The 14,436-nt window shown below is 51.2% G+C and overlaps 1 protein-coding gene across 1 annotated transcript; it reads right to left on the bottom strand.

The window, feature by feature from the left end:
- Window positions 1-7,247: 7,247 nt before the first annotated feature.
- On the bottom strand, window positions 7,248-8,242 carry LOC128726340 (uncharacterized). Its single transcript, XM_053820144.1, has 3 exons — window positions 8,071-8,242; window positions 7,766-7,996; window positions 7,248-7,700 (listed from the first exon to the last, which is right to left on the bottom strand). Exons 1-3 carry the CDS (start codon window positions 8,240-8,242, stop codon window positions 7,588-7,590), a joined length of 516 nt encoding a protein of 171 aa, XP_053676119.1. The 3' UTR covers window positions 7,248-7,587.
- Between the last annotated feature and the right edge of the window lie 6,194 nt (window positions 8,243-14,436).

Raw genomic sequence — 14,436 nt, 5'->3', positions numbered from 1 at the left:
GTCAAGGATGCGAGCTATGCGCCGGGGTTGGCGTTCGTTCGTGTATGCGATAAATTAAGCACCCCCCAAGCGTGTGGGGGTGCATTCGTGGAAACAGCTGCTAATTGTGCCGCTTGTTCGCGGGTCTGCCTGGGCAGGGCATAAATTTGCGAGCATGCGAATAAAATGTGCATAAATAAATGTGTCCGCAGCGTCCGCGATTCAGTAAATCATCATCCATCTGATCCAATTTCGCGCGCGAATAGTTTGCGTTCCTCGCGCGAAGGTTGAGTATGATAATTTGGCTTCCACATCCAATCATTACGGTGGAACATTCCGCTGCTGGTACGTAATCGAGGCGAGTGATCTAGAAAAACGGGTTTCGATAAGGAAGTATCATGGTGGAATCGTTCAGCGGGAAAAGAAGAAAAAATTGGCCCATACCCTTACCGACGCGGTCCGATCGGGTGCGCTTTTGTTTCAGCTTCCACGGCGAACTTTTACCATCGATTACATCGAATTAAGGCATGCTTTGATCGATTTCAACACTCCTCTCGTTGGGCTCAAGGTCGCCACGCAAGATTCGACGCGCGCTGAAACATACCTCAGGCGGTTCGAGACAGTTAAACAGTGCTCGAAACGGTGCTCCATATTTCCCGCGTTACCATGGGCCGTCACCCGTTCGTTCGGAACCGTAATGTCGCTTTTAGTGGTCCCCACCAAGCTGTGTGGTACCGTACGTTGAGCAGGACTGGTCCTTCATCCGCCCATTTGCAGGACATCCCCAAGCCCCTTCGCTTGCAACGGAGCTACTCTCAAAGGGGGCGTGCTACCCACTACGCCATAACTCGTTGACATTGCATGCGTCCTCTGAGCAGGGTCCAATCACACCAACAAGCCTCAGCATGCAGCGATACCGGAATTCACGGAACCAACCCCCTTGCTGGCGAACCGGGGACCGTTTTTGGCCGTTTGTCGGATTTCGAAAGTTGAAACTCCAACCCGAACCCGAACTGTCGGAGCCTGTCGGAGGCCAACACATCCACCGGTTCGATGGTGTTGGCCCTCTATCCGGGGTCGGGCAAACTCCACGCATCCTGCACCTGTCACCGGCCGGTGGCCTTGTCGGTGGCATGATTATCAGTCATTGGAAACGAGTTCACCCCTTCTCGCGAGCTCTCCGAGATTCGCGTTACGGAGCGCGTTGTTTACGAGCGACGCGCTCCAGATGCAGGCTTCTCGATAGACTTCCTTTTTATCGGATTGCCTCGAGTTTGGGTGGGAGATTTTTGGGGGTAAAAGTTGTCACTCCGCCACGATCAAGGCCGGTGCGTGCAGGTTTGGGCTTTTTCATCGATCGAGCATGCTGACGGACCCGATCGGTTGCTGGGAACGTGCCTGTGTTTTGGGCGGATTATGACGGATGATGAAACGACCTGCTGACGATATCTGACTTGCACCGATCACGTCCTCGAAAGGGGGTCCTTATCTTGAACAGCGACACCTCATTTCTTTCGTAAGTGTTTCTTTCTCTCGCGGGGTGGATTAGGATAGCGAAGGAGCGATACGGCGGCCCTCACGGTGTTGAACAGCTCAAACAACTTAGACGTTGCACAACACCGACATGAGTCAGTGTGGCGTCCTACACTTGACTTGAAACAACGACGGACGCCCCCGGGGTAGCGATCGGTACAGGAGTCGTGAACTAACCGAGAACAAGCGTAAAGTTAATTTTACAACCACGCCCAGCGATTGCTTACCTCGTTTGTTCTTCGATGGAGCATTTGAGGTGACATGCGAGCATGGAATTTCGCAATCTCATGACATTGACCAGAGTGGTGTACTTTTGATAGGTTTTTTTTTGTTTCGCGTGTGTGTTTGGTGATTCGCTAGAACCCTGACATCCAGCATGCTGTACAGCCTACTATGATTGAGGTAGTAGAGACAAAAAAAATCGCTCCCGAATCAATTGGACGAAGCCGTAAAACTACGCTCACTAAATAGCCCTGCATCTAGCGGAATAGCCTACTATGTTGGGTTTTTTTTGTCATCTCCATTCACTGTGCGTGCCTTCGCAATGGAGCACCTGCCCGATTGTTTCGTCTCACGGTGAGCCTATTCCCGAGCCACTTCCGCCTCGTGATCGTGGCTGCTCGAGGGCAGAGAATGGAAAGAATAACACACATTTTCGAACGGATCGCTTGACATTTCGGTCGCCATTCGGATGAATAGTGAGCCACTTACAAACGGGCTCGAAGCCCACCAGAAGGAGGTAGAATCTCACGCGATTATGATCACTTCGCGGACCACACCTCGACCTCGACCGTGGACAAAGAACGCGCCGACGGGCGTAGGACGTCTGGGAAGGCGTTCGTCACATCTCCTGGTGGGTGCTCGCAGGCTTAACCCGGGTGCGCAGTTCGCGAGACGTGAGACTTCAATTATGATTAATCTGCTCAGGTCTAGGCCCTTGCGGCTGTTTGAGATTTTTCTCTCTTTTTTTAAAGTGTGTATCGCCTTTTTACACCCAACGAGAGCTACTCCCGGAAGGGCGTCTAGATTGATGGACGTGATTTGACTGCCGTTAGAGCCATATATCTCGCCACAATGGGTTTAACTGTACTATGCGTTGGTCGCAAATTCTACATAAGCACGACTATTTTAAAATTGGAGATTTTATGTGAAAATCTGTGAAGCGTGGTTCTGTATCTCCTTTAGAGCCAGCACCACAATTTACCGCATCCCGAATAGGTATCCGAAGCCGACGGCAAAAGGGTAGGTCCGTTGGGCGCAAATTGCCTTCCCTCGGTGGCGTAATGAGACGAGGGTCTGACAGTTGCTCCTTCCGGCAAACGGGCTCGACGCTGTCACACGGGCGAACCCTTCGGTTTTCGCGGGGTCGCCCTGGAATCAGGACACGCGTCTGCAGATGAGACCGTTCGATATCCAATTATACGCCAAGCGGAGACGGAAAGTCGACCCCGGGACGGGGATGTCATAACCAACGTTGGCTCATTAAACCCACGTTTTCCTGCTGTATGGTGTATCACTTTGTCAAGATCAAACGAGGGTTTTGTGGGGTTTTCATTTAGCGGACCACATTTCGCTGCCAACGACCGGGAACTGGGAAAGCGTGTCCGTGTTCGTTTGCGAAAATTTAATCCCACTAATAAGAATTTAAGCTTTTGAACGTGGTTTTTGCCGTCGCTTCGGCAGTGCGAGTTGGTAGTTGTTTGACTCGATGGGAGGACTTCTCTCAAAGGTCAGATATTTCGACAGTTGTCGTGAAAATGAATACAAAGTTTTAAATGGCCCATAAAACTGACACGTCCCACCAACCAAAGCAGCACGATTTAATCAAATACCCGCTCGTTGCAAGAGATGTCTTCATCGTTCTTTTGGAGGTCTCGTCGACTGAAGAACTCCAATCGCGCCCCATCACGACCCCACCGAAAACCATCCCAAATTAACCCTATTTCAGGCTGAACGCATGTACGACCGCCCATTAAGTCAATCGATATCAATCGATCGCGATGCGTGACAAATCAATTAGGGGCGCGATCGATCGCTCGCCCTAACCACCGGAATGTGTCAACCAAAAGCCAAGTGGATTCGAACACCGAACATTTGTCTGTACCTACCACTGCTGATCAAGATCTCTATCGCGTTGCGGATCGATTTTATGGCGGGTGTTTTTGTGTTTTTTTTTCTGTACAAACGGATACACATTTGCCTCAGCACGTTCCCCGGGAAGTTGTTCGGTTGGTTCACATTTTAATCACGGCTGCTTAAATTAATGGTGTGGTCTTTTAAACGACCAAACCTGGGAGAAAGGAAACCTACCGGCGGAATCGCCAATTGCAGGTAGTTCTAGTGACCTCGACTGTTGCGTTTGATTGCGAACCCACCCGACGTCCGTTTGGCGTCGAGAACACCGAGATGATAGTACTTAAGGTTGGAAATTGCCTACGCCAAATAGCTACCGCTCACGCCATTCAACCAACTCGTTGCGTCAATGAGACGCCAGGCTTTAATTCCATCTCGGGGTTTTTTTTCTCTTTTATTATTATCTCCCAAGAAGGAAGTGAACTAAGCGATTTATGGTCAAATTGTGAGCATTTTGTGACGCCGTTTTTTCGCATCCAAAACCACCTGTGGAGACGAAACTGCTTGCTGTTGTGTGCAGCACCGCATCGGCCGTGTCATGTCACGGTCATAATTGGCGAACGTGTGGTACGGCGAACAATGCACACCTCAAGTGGACTCAAATGTCCGCGCGGCCGGTAGTCCAATCTGGCGCTCGTGAGAAACCGGAGGCCCGCATCCGGCCGGCCCCAAAAAGCCTTATGTAACGCGGGGGTCCACGGGGTCCGTGAACAGCCGGACGACGACGGATCGGATATCACAATGCTAAAGTCCCCACAAAAGCGGTGGCGGCGAAAGTAATTTGTGTACGACGCGACTTTAACGACGTTTCACAAGCGACGAACCGCACAAAAGCCGCTCTCGGATCGTGCGGGCGATCTTGAAACGCGCTCGATGGAAAACCAGTGGCAGCCCAGTGAAAGGGCGAAATTTTCTGTGACTGCGTTCGTGACCCTGGTCACTCCACGTGGCGTACCAATCATCTAAGACGGGCCCGGTAAGTACCGGCACTCGCAAGGGGTTGATAGCGGCATAGGTAAGCCGCTAGTAAAGAAGCAGAACCGGACCACCTGCCCTGACCGATCGAGTGCAGGTGCACTGTGCAGGAGTTTCTGAAAAAAAAACCGTAATAAAAAACCACCCTCCAAGCGAATGGCGGGAAATGAAACGATAAATAACAGAACGGAATAGAGAAAAAAAACGACAACAAGAAAACAGACACATGTAGCCACCCGTGCCGGGAGCCCATGATTACACTAATTAAGGTGATGTCGTGAGCTGAGATTAATCTAATCAGCGACACGTTTTCCTCCGCGTCACCGCGCGTTGCCACACGCCATCGCTCGCATGCCCTACATCGAGGGCTCGCTTTGGCATTGTGTCCCATTCGCTCTTCCTACGATCGCCAGAATGCAGAAGTCGGCGTGAGAAATCCATTCGAGAAATCCGCGCGAGTCGATTTGGAAATGTCACCCATTTCGTTCGCGTATTGTTCGCGTATGTACCAGTGGTGGTGGTTGATGGCAATGTGGAGCACGATAAGATGTACGCCATTGCAATGGACGTGCGGCGTAATGGCATGTGGAGGTTTTGAGCGAGGAAAACCCTATTCAAGAACGATTCTGCTATCGCTCGTAAGTGCCTCGTTTCGCCACCGTACGCTCATTAGGGTGGTACAGCTAATTGTGGCTCCGGCGCTATTGGTGCTGGAATGGAAATGGCTTTTCACTCGCCCGTGGAAGGAAAACAGATGACAAATGGCCCTCGCACGCAGGGATGAATGAGCGCATTGACCCTACTCCGTGTGTGGTGTGTGTGTGGAAACCGTCCCTATTCAAACGGCGGGATTGATTCCATCTCGAGCCGGTGATTGGTTTGGTTGCCCCCGCTGAATTGGCACCAATTTCATAAGCTTCCTAATTTAATTCGTACCGTCGGAATCTTCTGCCCCCGTGCGCGTGTCTGCTCGAGCGAAATCGAGCGATCCGGAGGCCCCATTTTCCGGCAGCCTTCCATCGAGCAGGCGCGCCCCGTTTACGTAAAGTGGAAATAGTTTTCTCGCGTTTGTTGTTTTTAGCCTTTTTATGCTCGGGAATCGCGGCGCGCATATAATACCCGCGAGCTCCGCGTGTGCGCAGTTACCACACGCGTTGCATGGTGCAACGCGCGAATGATCGTCAGCCATGTCGTACGGCGGGTAGGCGGATGTTGTAAAATATGTTTAATTAAATTTGGTACACGAGCGCCCAACCAATGGCCGGGTTTCGGGGTTTTCGTGGTGGAAATTGAGTTGTCCGCTAATCGAGTTCGACTGGAAAAACACACATCTGTTGGTTGATCGCGGTGTGGAGGAAAAAAAAATGGGGGGAAACACAAACAATCGTCATGCTCGCAAAAGGCATTTTCAACGTCTTTTCCCTCCTTCTTTTGGGTGGTAGAATACGCAACGCAAAAGCACGCCACGCAGCTCCATCGTTCGCGCGTCGTAATGCTAAGGGCGGTTGAAGCAGTTCGAGCGGTTTTATTAGTTCGTTCAAACGCTCCGTTACAACAGGCCCCATCGGAAGGACGAAAGCGAACCCAGAGGGTTGGTCGGAGCGGAATCCCCCAGTGACTGCTGGAGGTGCGTGCTGCACCGAGCGCGATCGGCAGCATACCTTCACCAATTGGTGGCTGCCGGCGCGGAATGCAAGGTCGGTTCAGTTCCGCCGTGCTGGTCGGTTTATGTCTTTTGCTTTGCTTTAATATTTTTCAAATTTCCAGCCCGCCTTTGAGCCTTTACAGGCAGGCACGTGGGGGTTTGTCAGTCTACACGACCTCTCGGGCGGATGGATTTGTTTGCGACGACAAGCGACCCACCAGACACACGAGTACGCGATGGTGGAAATTGTCGTCTTAGGGCAGCAGCGAGCCCGTTTCGGTAGGTCCGGGTTTTCAGTGCGCTTTGGTTCGACAGCCGCGGCCAATTTCAGCAATCGCAGACGCAGATTTTTCATCCATTCACGCCACTGAGTCGTGAGGTTAATCAAACGCAGTCAGCGCAATTTTAACGATCGATCGCAACGGCCCCGATAGAACGCAACAAAACTCGATCGATCTTGCTCGAGATGGGGTTGGAGAATTTCCGACCCCTCACGACAGGACGATGGTGGGTCGAGATCGCACCACGATACCGTGGTTGAGGGCAGTAAAATGAAGGAAGGAAAAAAAAAAGTGCGCACCTACTCACGTGTACCAGCCGTGGAGGTCATTATCAGACCGGTGCGATCGATGCAGAAATTGGCAACCAAACAAGCTGCTCGGTCCGGCACGATTTGTTAAGTAATTCACGTAAAAATGTTTAATTTCGAGGCAACCGAGCACCACCTGCGTTCGCTCGCGTAAAGCGCCTTTGTGGGGTGCATTTGTGCGCACTTCGGAGGCACCACACAAAAAGTTGCCCACAATATGACCGCTTTTGGATAATGACGATCGCGACCGCGAAGCCCTCATTCACCGCATGCAAAAGGGGTGGCAGTCAAATCGGGGTAAAAACTAGTGATAGTAAAAAAAAGGCACACCACAAGAACGGTTATTAGCACGCACGCACCGCGGGCTCGTTTATTGGTAATTAGATAAAATAGAAAGAGTGAGGAAAACTGCCCTCGCTGTCTGCTCACACTTGTGCTGCTCGCGTTGGGAACGTCCCGAGGGTTGGTCGTGAGGCCCACCGGAGCTTAATTAGTGTTGGCAGATAGAGCGCACGTTTATGCACCGCCTCAGGACGCAACCTGCACCTGACGAGTCGGACACCATTCTCAGCAAGCTTCACGACTGCACAGAGATGAAGCGAGCAATTTGTAATCCATCCACCAGCGTGTGTGTGTGTTCGAAATGGAATAACACTTTATTTGTAACACTAAAAGCTTACAGCTGCACCTTAAATATACACGCGATTTCAATTCACCACCAGCGGGGAAATGCTCAGTATTTTTCGTCGTTGTAAAACACTTCAAAAAGGCCTTTCTTGGTGTGTTTACCCGAGTTCATTTCGCGATACAGAAGCAAGATGATCGTGCTCGCAAACGTTAGAACCACTGGAAGAGAACGTGTGCATTTTAGTGGAACGATCGATGAGGAAAATCATTCACAAAACACTTACTCGTTGCCCAGATGAAAGCGAAGATACCAAACTGTCGCTCACCAGTGCCGGCCTCGAACAGCATCCAGTCGATGTGGGCATGTCCAAGGAAACCCGTTGCCGCTACCAGAAAGCACAAGAACGGCAACAGATACTTGGCCTTCTCGCGCCAGATGCCCCAAAAGAACGCACCACCAATGAAAAGGTACACCACGGACAGGATGACCACGAGCGTGATTTCCAGGTTGTACGCTGGATGTGGGAAACAAACAGGTACAAATAGGACACTCTCCTTTGGCTTGCTAGCAAGGACAACGCTCACTCACCACTGTTCTCCGACAGACACGGGCTGCTTTGATCGGAAAAACTCAACGATCGGCCCGCCATCGTGAGGAGATAGAGGCTACAAGCCGTCGTACCGACACCGGCCAGGTAGGCGATCAGCTTCTTCTCCTCGTACGAAATGTGCACCCAGGTCGGGACCTGCAACGGCCGCATGTTGAACAAAACTGATAGAGTTTTGCGATTCAAGATGACGCCAATCGATTGCTCGAGGCCATGATTAGGGTTATCGTTGGGATGGAATGGGCCTTATCACGCGGGGACTCGTGCGAACCAGTTTTGTTTGTGGCTGCGTCGTGCGGCGTGATCGAATAAAACGCTTGCAACTGCAACCGACAGCCGAACCAACGGATGGGGTAATCCCGTACCGTTGGCGTCATCCTTTTATTTACGTTCCGAAGCAATTTCAGAACACTTCGAGGGTGATTTGGAGCGACGGCTTTCTCCTAATACAGCTGCTCGGTTATTTTTCAAACCTCCCCCCCCGTACATGACAGGTGGCGCTCGAGAAAGTGGCGACTGTTCCGCGGCATAGCAATGTGGAGCTAGTAGAAAGTGCATCTTAATACGGCTCCGTACGGGCGGAATGACAATTCCATTGCGCAACGGTGCATCGGGCTGGTCGTTAAATCGGTGCCTTCGGGAGAAATTAAACGTTACGACCGTCGGTGGTGCTGGCAACGCAAGAGATGGTGGAAAAAGAGAGAAAAAAGGAAAGAAGGAAAATGTCCCACAGTCGATGCTCTTACGCGCATGTGGCACGCATCTAATCGTGTGCCATAAAATCGTCACCCACCGGAATCTATCCACTATTTTACGACCCTGCCAAATCGATGGCCGGGAAAACGCGACGGGTGTTTTTGGGGGTTGAAAAGGGTGGGCTACCATTTTCAGTTCGCCAAACACGACCTCGGTCTTCAAGAAGGCAAGAGATTATCGCTTGAGGATCGGTATCGGTTATCGTAGATGGAGCGGCTTGGTGCAAAGTTCTTGGGAGTGAACGAAAGGGAAGCGAAAATGTATATCAAAAAACCATATCGCACCAGTTGTGGCGTCTGGAGGAATGAAAGACAGTTGTTTGTGCCTGTGACAGCAGCGAAGGCTTCCATGGATTAATACGCCGAGTGCGAGTGCGCCTCGTATCGATGCATGATTTACGACCTTCCAGCTGAAGCACACCTCGAGCAAACAACGTGGAAGAGCAGCAAAAAAAAGCCAACGTTTGGCCAAAACCAACGACAGCCAGCGACCCTTTTTCGGGGTTGACACATGAATGGCCGCTCCTCTGGTGCGATTGATTTACGATCGAAGCGGTTTGGTCAAGTACGAGTCACTCATGCGAGCTCGATGGTCCGTTTCACGAACAGACCCACTCTAATTATTGGTGTTGTGGTGGAATGTTGGTTCTATTTTTTTTGGAAGCCCATTTTTCAAGCTCGAATCCATGTCGTCTGTGTTGTGTGGTGAAAATGGGTGGCATGGGGATGAAATAAAAAAAAACATCCCCAAAGATGTAATTTAAGCGTTTCGTTACACACGTCGCACCAGGCTGCGTGCAATTTTTCACTGTTTGTTCTGGCTCACCGCGGCGCAGAATGATTTATTTCCAAACACTAATTGCCATTGTTTTAGCCGCTCGGTTGATCAGGTTTCCCCCGAAAACAAAATGTCGCGTTGAGCTTTCGCGCTGGAACCTCCAAACAACGGCGTTGCCTAAGCAACCGCTCTAAGGGTGGCTTTTTTTCGTGCGTGTGTGTTGCTTCTCGCCACCATGATTTGTCCTACCTCCATCGCGGCGATGTCGATGCCCATAAAAACCGCGCATGGCCACCTTCGATCGAGGGACTGATTTGCAAATCGTTATGACTTTCGCTTACGCATACGGTTTCGGATCGAAGAAGGCAACGGCTGGCATCGGTGTGCAGGCTCTGGCCCCATTTAGGGGCGTTTGAGATTAATCAAAATTTCTCACATTCTTGACATGAAAGCAGAGCTTAGAGAGGAGAAGAAGAAAAAAACACATAACACAGACACTACGGGCTATGGAAAACTGGACCAAAGCTGCGACAAACTTGGCCCACCGACGTAGGGCCACCTGGAAAAACGAGCGAGAGTAGGCAGATTAATGACATAATAATGCCACGGTTGCTCGGACCGTTACAGCTCGCGCATGCTCGCGTTGGGAGACAATGTGCGATTTTGCAAGGATGATCGAGTAGCCCCGCCATCACCAGAGCAGAATGGACCCACAGTAGTTCCCGGGATGCGATGTAACGGTGGCAGACACGTAAGTCATCGGCCAAGCGAAACACATTGAACGCCATCGGTACCGAGTACCGTCGCGAGGGCTGCTGTGGAAGCTCGCGTTATGCTTCCGGAAGCCGGGTGGCCACTCGTGGTCGATGATGCGTGGAAATTGGGTCGACGGAAGGGAAACACAGCCCAGGGGTTGGGCGAACGATTGGTATGCTAAGGTCACCGGACCGTCTACGTGGCCAGCGGATTCGTGAGAAGGCCGGTGCAACGTGCACTTGAATGAACAGTTCTTTGACGGCATAATTCATCTGCTGCAGGTCTGCTACTGGACCAAAATTAGAGCGGCTGCGTTACGCGTGATTCGTTGCTCCGAAGTGCTTGAAGGACTGCTTCATAATTTCTTCACCCTCGTGCTCGTGGTATTCCGGTGTGACATTCCGATCGGCATGAGTAGCTGATTGAAAATACGATTTTCCAATCGTGCGCCCCTTCAATAAACAGCTTCATTTCGAGGGAAAAGTGACCGAAGCTGTTGCATATTTCAATCGGGTGTGCAATTCGTCACAACCTTGGCTAGAACCGCCTCCGTTCTGAGGGCTAGTGGGCATAATTTTCACCCACCTTGATGGGGGTGTGAACGCGGCGTCAAAACCGCAAGTAGCACCTTTGTTCGCGTGCCTCAAACACTGCGGATGTGGATAAACGCGTGCCGTGGAATGTCCGGGGTGGCCGCTGCCATATTAGTGGAGGTTCTTGTGCTGTGGCTGCATGATCGCCATTTCGAAAACGTACAAATTGGCGTGCATTTGAGTAGATCGAGCTGCAATGCGGACTTGTGACAGTGCGACCGTTTCTATGGAGCTTTGGAAATCGACACCCGATGGAAATTCAGCATCAATTCACTACCAGCACCGTACTTGCGGCTTGGTACCTGTGCTACGCTCTGCAAACGACCGCAATTGAGGATCGTAGTCGATCGAAATGACCACCAGACACACCCTACGACGACGTGCCAATAAAAGCTCCATTAGGGTACGTGATATATGGCTGCGGTTTAATTAAGCCAATGACCCTGCTCGGCCAACGAAGGCGCACTGGCTCTGAGTCGTTGTTTACTCGTGGAAACGTGCGGTGATTTGTGCCTCATAATTTGGAAGTGTTCTGAGTCTTAACTCTCCTTCCGCGTGGTTTTATTTCCATCTCAGCCTCTCGAGAATCGTGACACCTAATCAGACGGCCGTTGTTTGCTAGGTGAAGGTGATCAACGGGGTGATTGAGAACACGAATTTACCAGACCAAATAGATTTTGACATTCAGCTGCGAATCAATTTGTGGACACTCAATCATGGCCACGGTAATTCATCTCGATGTCCATTGCGGGAGTCGACGACCTTTGCTTTAGCAGAGTAAACGCCACCCGCCAGCGTGGAACGTTTCGGAATGGATTTCCGCACTTGTGCACATTTTTGTCCGTCGTCAGTCGATCGTCACTGCCGCTGCGAGTGAGTACTAATCACTCCCATTACATCTACCGAATGTTCCGACACGATCCCATTAACGTGTGTTTATTACCCCATTTCCTTGCGCCGGCTGATATGGGGCGCTGGCCGGTGAAGCCATTGGGGGTGTGCTTTTAAAGTGCTCCAGGAAATTACCCACACAAGAAATCGCGAACCTGATATTATTCATCTAAATTAAAACTCCTACGGTGTGGAAGTTTCTACGGCCGCGAACCACCAAGGGAGCAATTTGTTATTTTCCCTCGTGTTACATGGTGAACGGGGGTTCGTAACGCGGCGTGCCACGCTATATATGATACCGTATCGTTCGCATGTCCGCCACTCGGTCGGTGTGTTCGATTGAAAATGCCGCCACGTTTTTCTTCCGTCCTTCGGGTAAAACCGAACCAGCGCGACCACCCGTTTATGATACGCCCGGGCATTGGGCAATGGTAGAGAAATTCGCGAAATTTTCCGGCCCAACCACAAGTGGCGAAAAGTGCGTGCAACCGGGCCGTTATCCTTCGCAACCGTTGCTCCCGGAAAAGCGAGGAAGCCTCGTCACTGGAATGCCATCGATAGGGCACGAGTCAATTTGGCGTAGTTGAATTACCGAACGGTCGTTTGCGAGCTCTCAGGTACAGCACTCAAACGGGCGCCCTTAACTCATGCTCGCGTGGTTTCATATTAATTTCCCGAACCGATGTTTGTGTTCTGTTTTTCCGGCATGGGTTTTTTCGTTACTTCGCCGTTGTTCGATCGATGGGAATCGGTTTACCGAAAGGACAGCCATCGGTGTATGCCCGAACAGTTGAGTTCTCGCGTCACCGCTTGCAAAATGACGACATTAACCGCAACGGAGCGAACAGACGTCTAACAACCTTCCCTGTGCCGTGTGATCAACCGTGAAACCGTGTACCGGTGGACGCACTCGCCCATTTGGACGTAGAACAATATCGAGTTACAGGGCCTGGACGATTTTTCGAAAGGCGATCGCCACCAATTTTCTCTTCCACCTTCGAACGCGCGTGCGGTAGAGCTTTTCTCTTTTCTTGCGTTGTCGGCAAAGGGGAGAAAAAAAAAACACACACCTAACCCAATAGAAAGAATCGGTTCATGTCATGCGAGGCTGTCACTTGTGTCATGGGGTCCGTTTGGAGGCGTGCAACGCACACGAACGCGACCCCTCCAGAGAGGCCAGTGAGGCTTATGTTTCCTCCGTGCGCTAATGCAAACAACCCAAGCCACGCGAAGAGGTCCACGAATGGGTCGACCCGGGTCCAAAAGGGCTCGGTTTTCGGTTGCGCTCGACGCTTCAAACGCCGCTAGGGACAAAAACAACGAAACAGACCGCGATGGCGTCGCGTGCTTATGGGCGGAATTTTCCACGCCCCCGCCCGGTTGGGTAATTGATCTGTCATCGGGTGAATTCGGTGCGAGCTAATAAATCCCTCCATTGGGGCCGGGCAAGATAAGTAAGCCACCGGTCGGCTGGGCTTGGGTAGGCTGTTCGCTTCGATCGCAGAAGTGACCCATTATTTTTACGCAGCCAATGTGCTCGTGTTCGCCGCCAGACAGTCCACGAAATAGCATCGTGAGGCAAAAATGAAGTGACATCGTTTCGGAGCTCTACTCGAGCGTCCTGTGCTCCTTTTCTTCGAGTTCTGTGTGTGTGTGTGTTTTTTTCTGCTCAGCTTCTCCACCTTCTTTTATGTTGTTCCAGCGCCAAGCGCCCTCCGAGTAATGCTCACGCCAGGAGATGGCCGCGGAATGCAGAGTTATGCGCGAAACTCCGGTGCCACCGAGTGTCGAGTGGAGTTGCAACCCTCGCTCGGCCAGGATGCAGCCCCGGTATGCAGCCGCCCAGAGTGACACGGTAACACATGTCATACGAATTAATGTGCACAACTTTGTCCAACTTCCAGGCACGCAGCGCACGCCACGAGAGCCTTATAATTATGTGCGTTTCAATTGTGGCGTTGTATAATCGATCGACCATTTGCCCTCGTCGCCGTCGCTGCTTTCGCTGCCACCAATTTGGCAGCTTTTGAGTGGCGGACAATCGCGGTGGAGATGAAGCTCAACACACGCGGTCGGGTTCGTCGGGTTGGTGTGTTGTTTTTTTGCATTTCACGGGCTCGTAGTCGTACGTGTTCGTGGAAGCGATCGCAAACTCGAGACGGTGACATGCCACCGAGGAGGGTTTGAATGGAAAAGTGAGGCCACCGAATTAGAGCTTGGCTGGCTGGCTGGCTGAGAGGATGGAGCCCACGATACAGCCTCTATCGCACGACCGATCTTACCGATCACGCGATACCGGCGAAAGCTCTGTCATCGGAAATTTGTGCACCATTTGACGTGATCATTGACTTATGTCGCGCATGTTTCGGGATTAGGCGGAAGAGAGAAATGCAAAAATAGGGCCACGGCGTGTGTGTTGCTTTCGCAAAAAAAAAACCGGTGGATAAGAATCAAGTCGTTGTGTGAGGTAATAGAAGAGTCATTTATGTGTGTTTTTTTCTTGCTACATTTGACGTAACAACAAGCCTAAGAAAACAGCTCTTGCACTCGATTTTGAGTAGGCCGTTTGTCATC

Source organism: Anopheles nili, chromosome 3, assembly GCF_943737925.1.
Source record: "Anopheles nili chromosome 3, idAnoNiliSN_F5_01, whole genome shotgun sequence".
Taxonomy (NCBI): domain Eukaryota; kingdom Metazoa; phylum Arthropoda; class Insecta; order Diptera; family Culicidae; genus Anopheles; species Anopheles nili.
This window is presented reverse-complemented; position numbering and strand designations above follow the sequence as displayed.

What these genes read in the sequence shown, in the direction of transcription:
- LOC128726340 (XM_053820144.1), bottom strand. Translation starts at nt 8,242, where the DNA reads ATGCGGCCGTTGCAGGTCCCGACCTGGGTGCACATTTCGTACGAGGAG. An exon ending in GTGTCTGTCGGAGAACAGTG is followed by an intron (nt 7,997 to 8,070) that starts GTGAGTGAGCGT and finishes TCCCACATCCAG; the next exon opens with CGTACAACCTGGAAATCACG. An exon ending in CGCTTTCATCTGGGCAACGA is followed by an intron (nt 7,701 to 7,765) that starts GTAAGTGTTTTG and finishes GTTCTCTTCCAG; the next exon opens with TGGTTCTAACGTTTGCGAGC.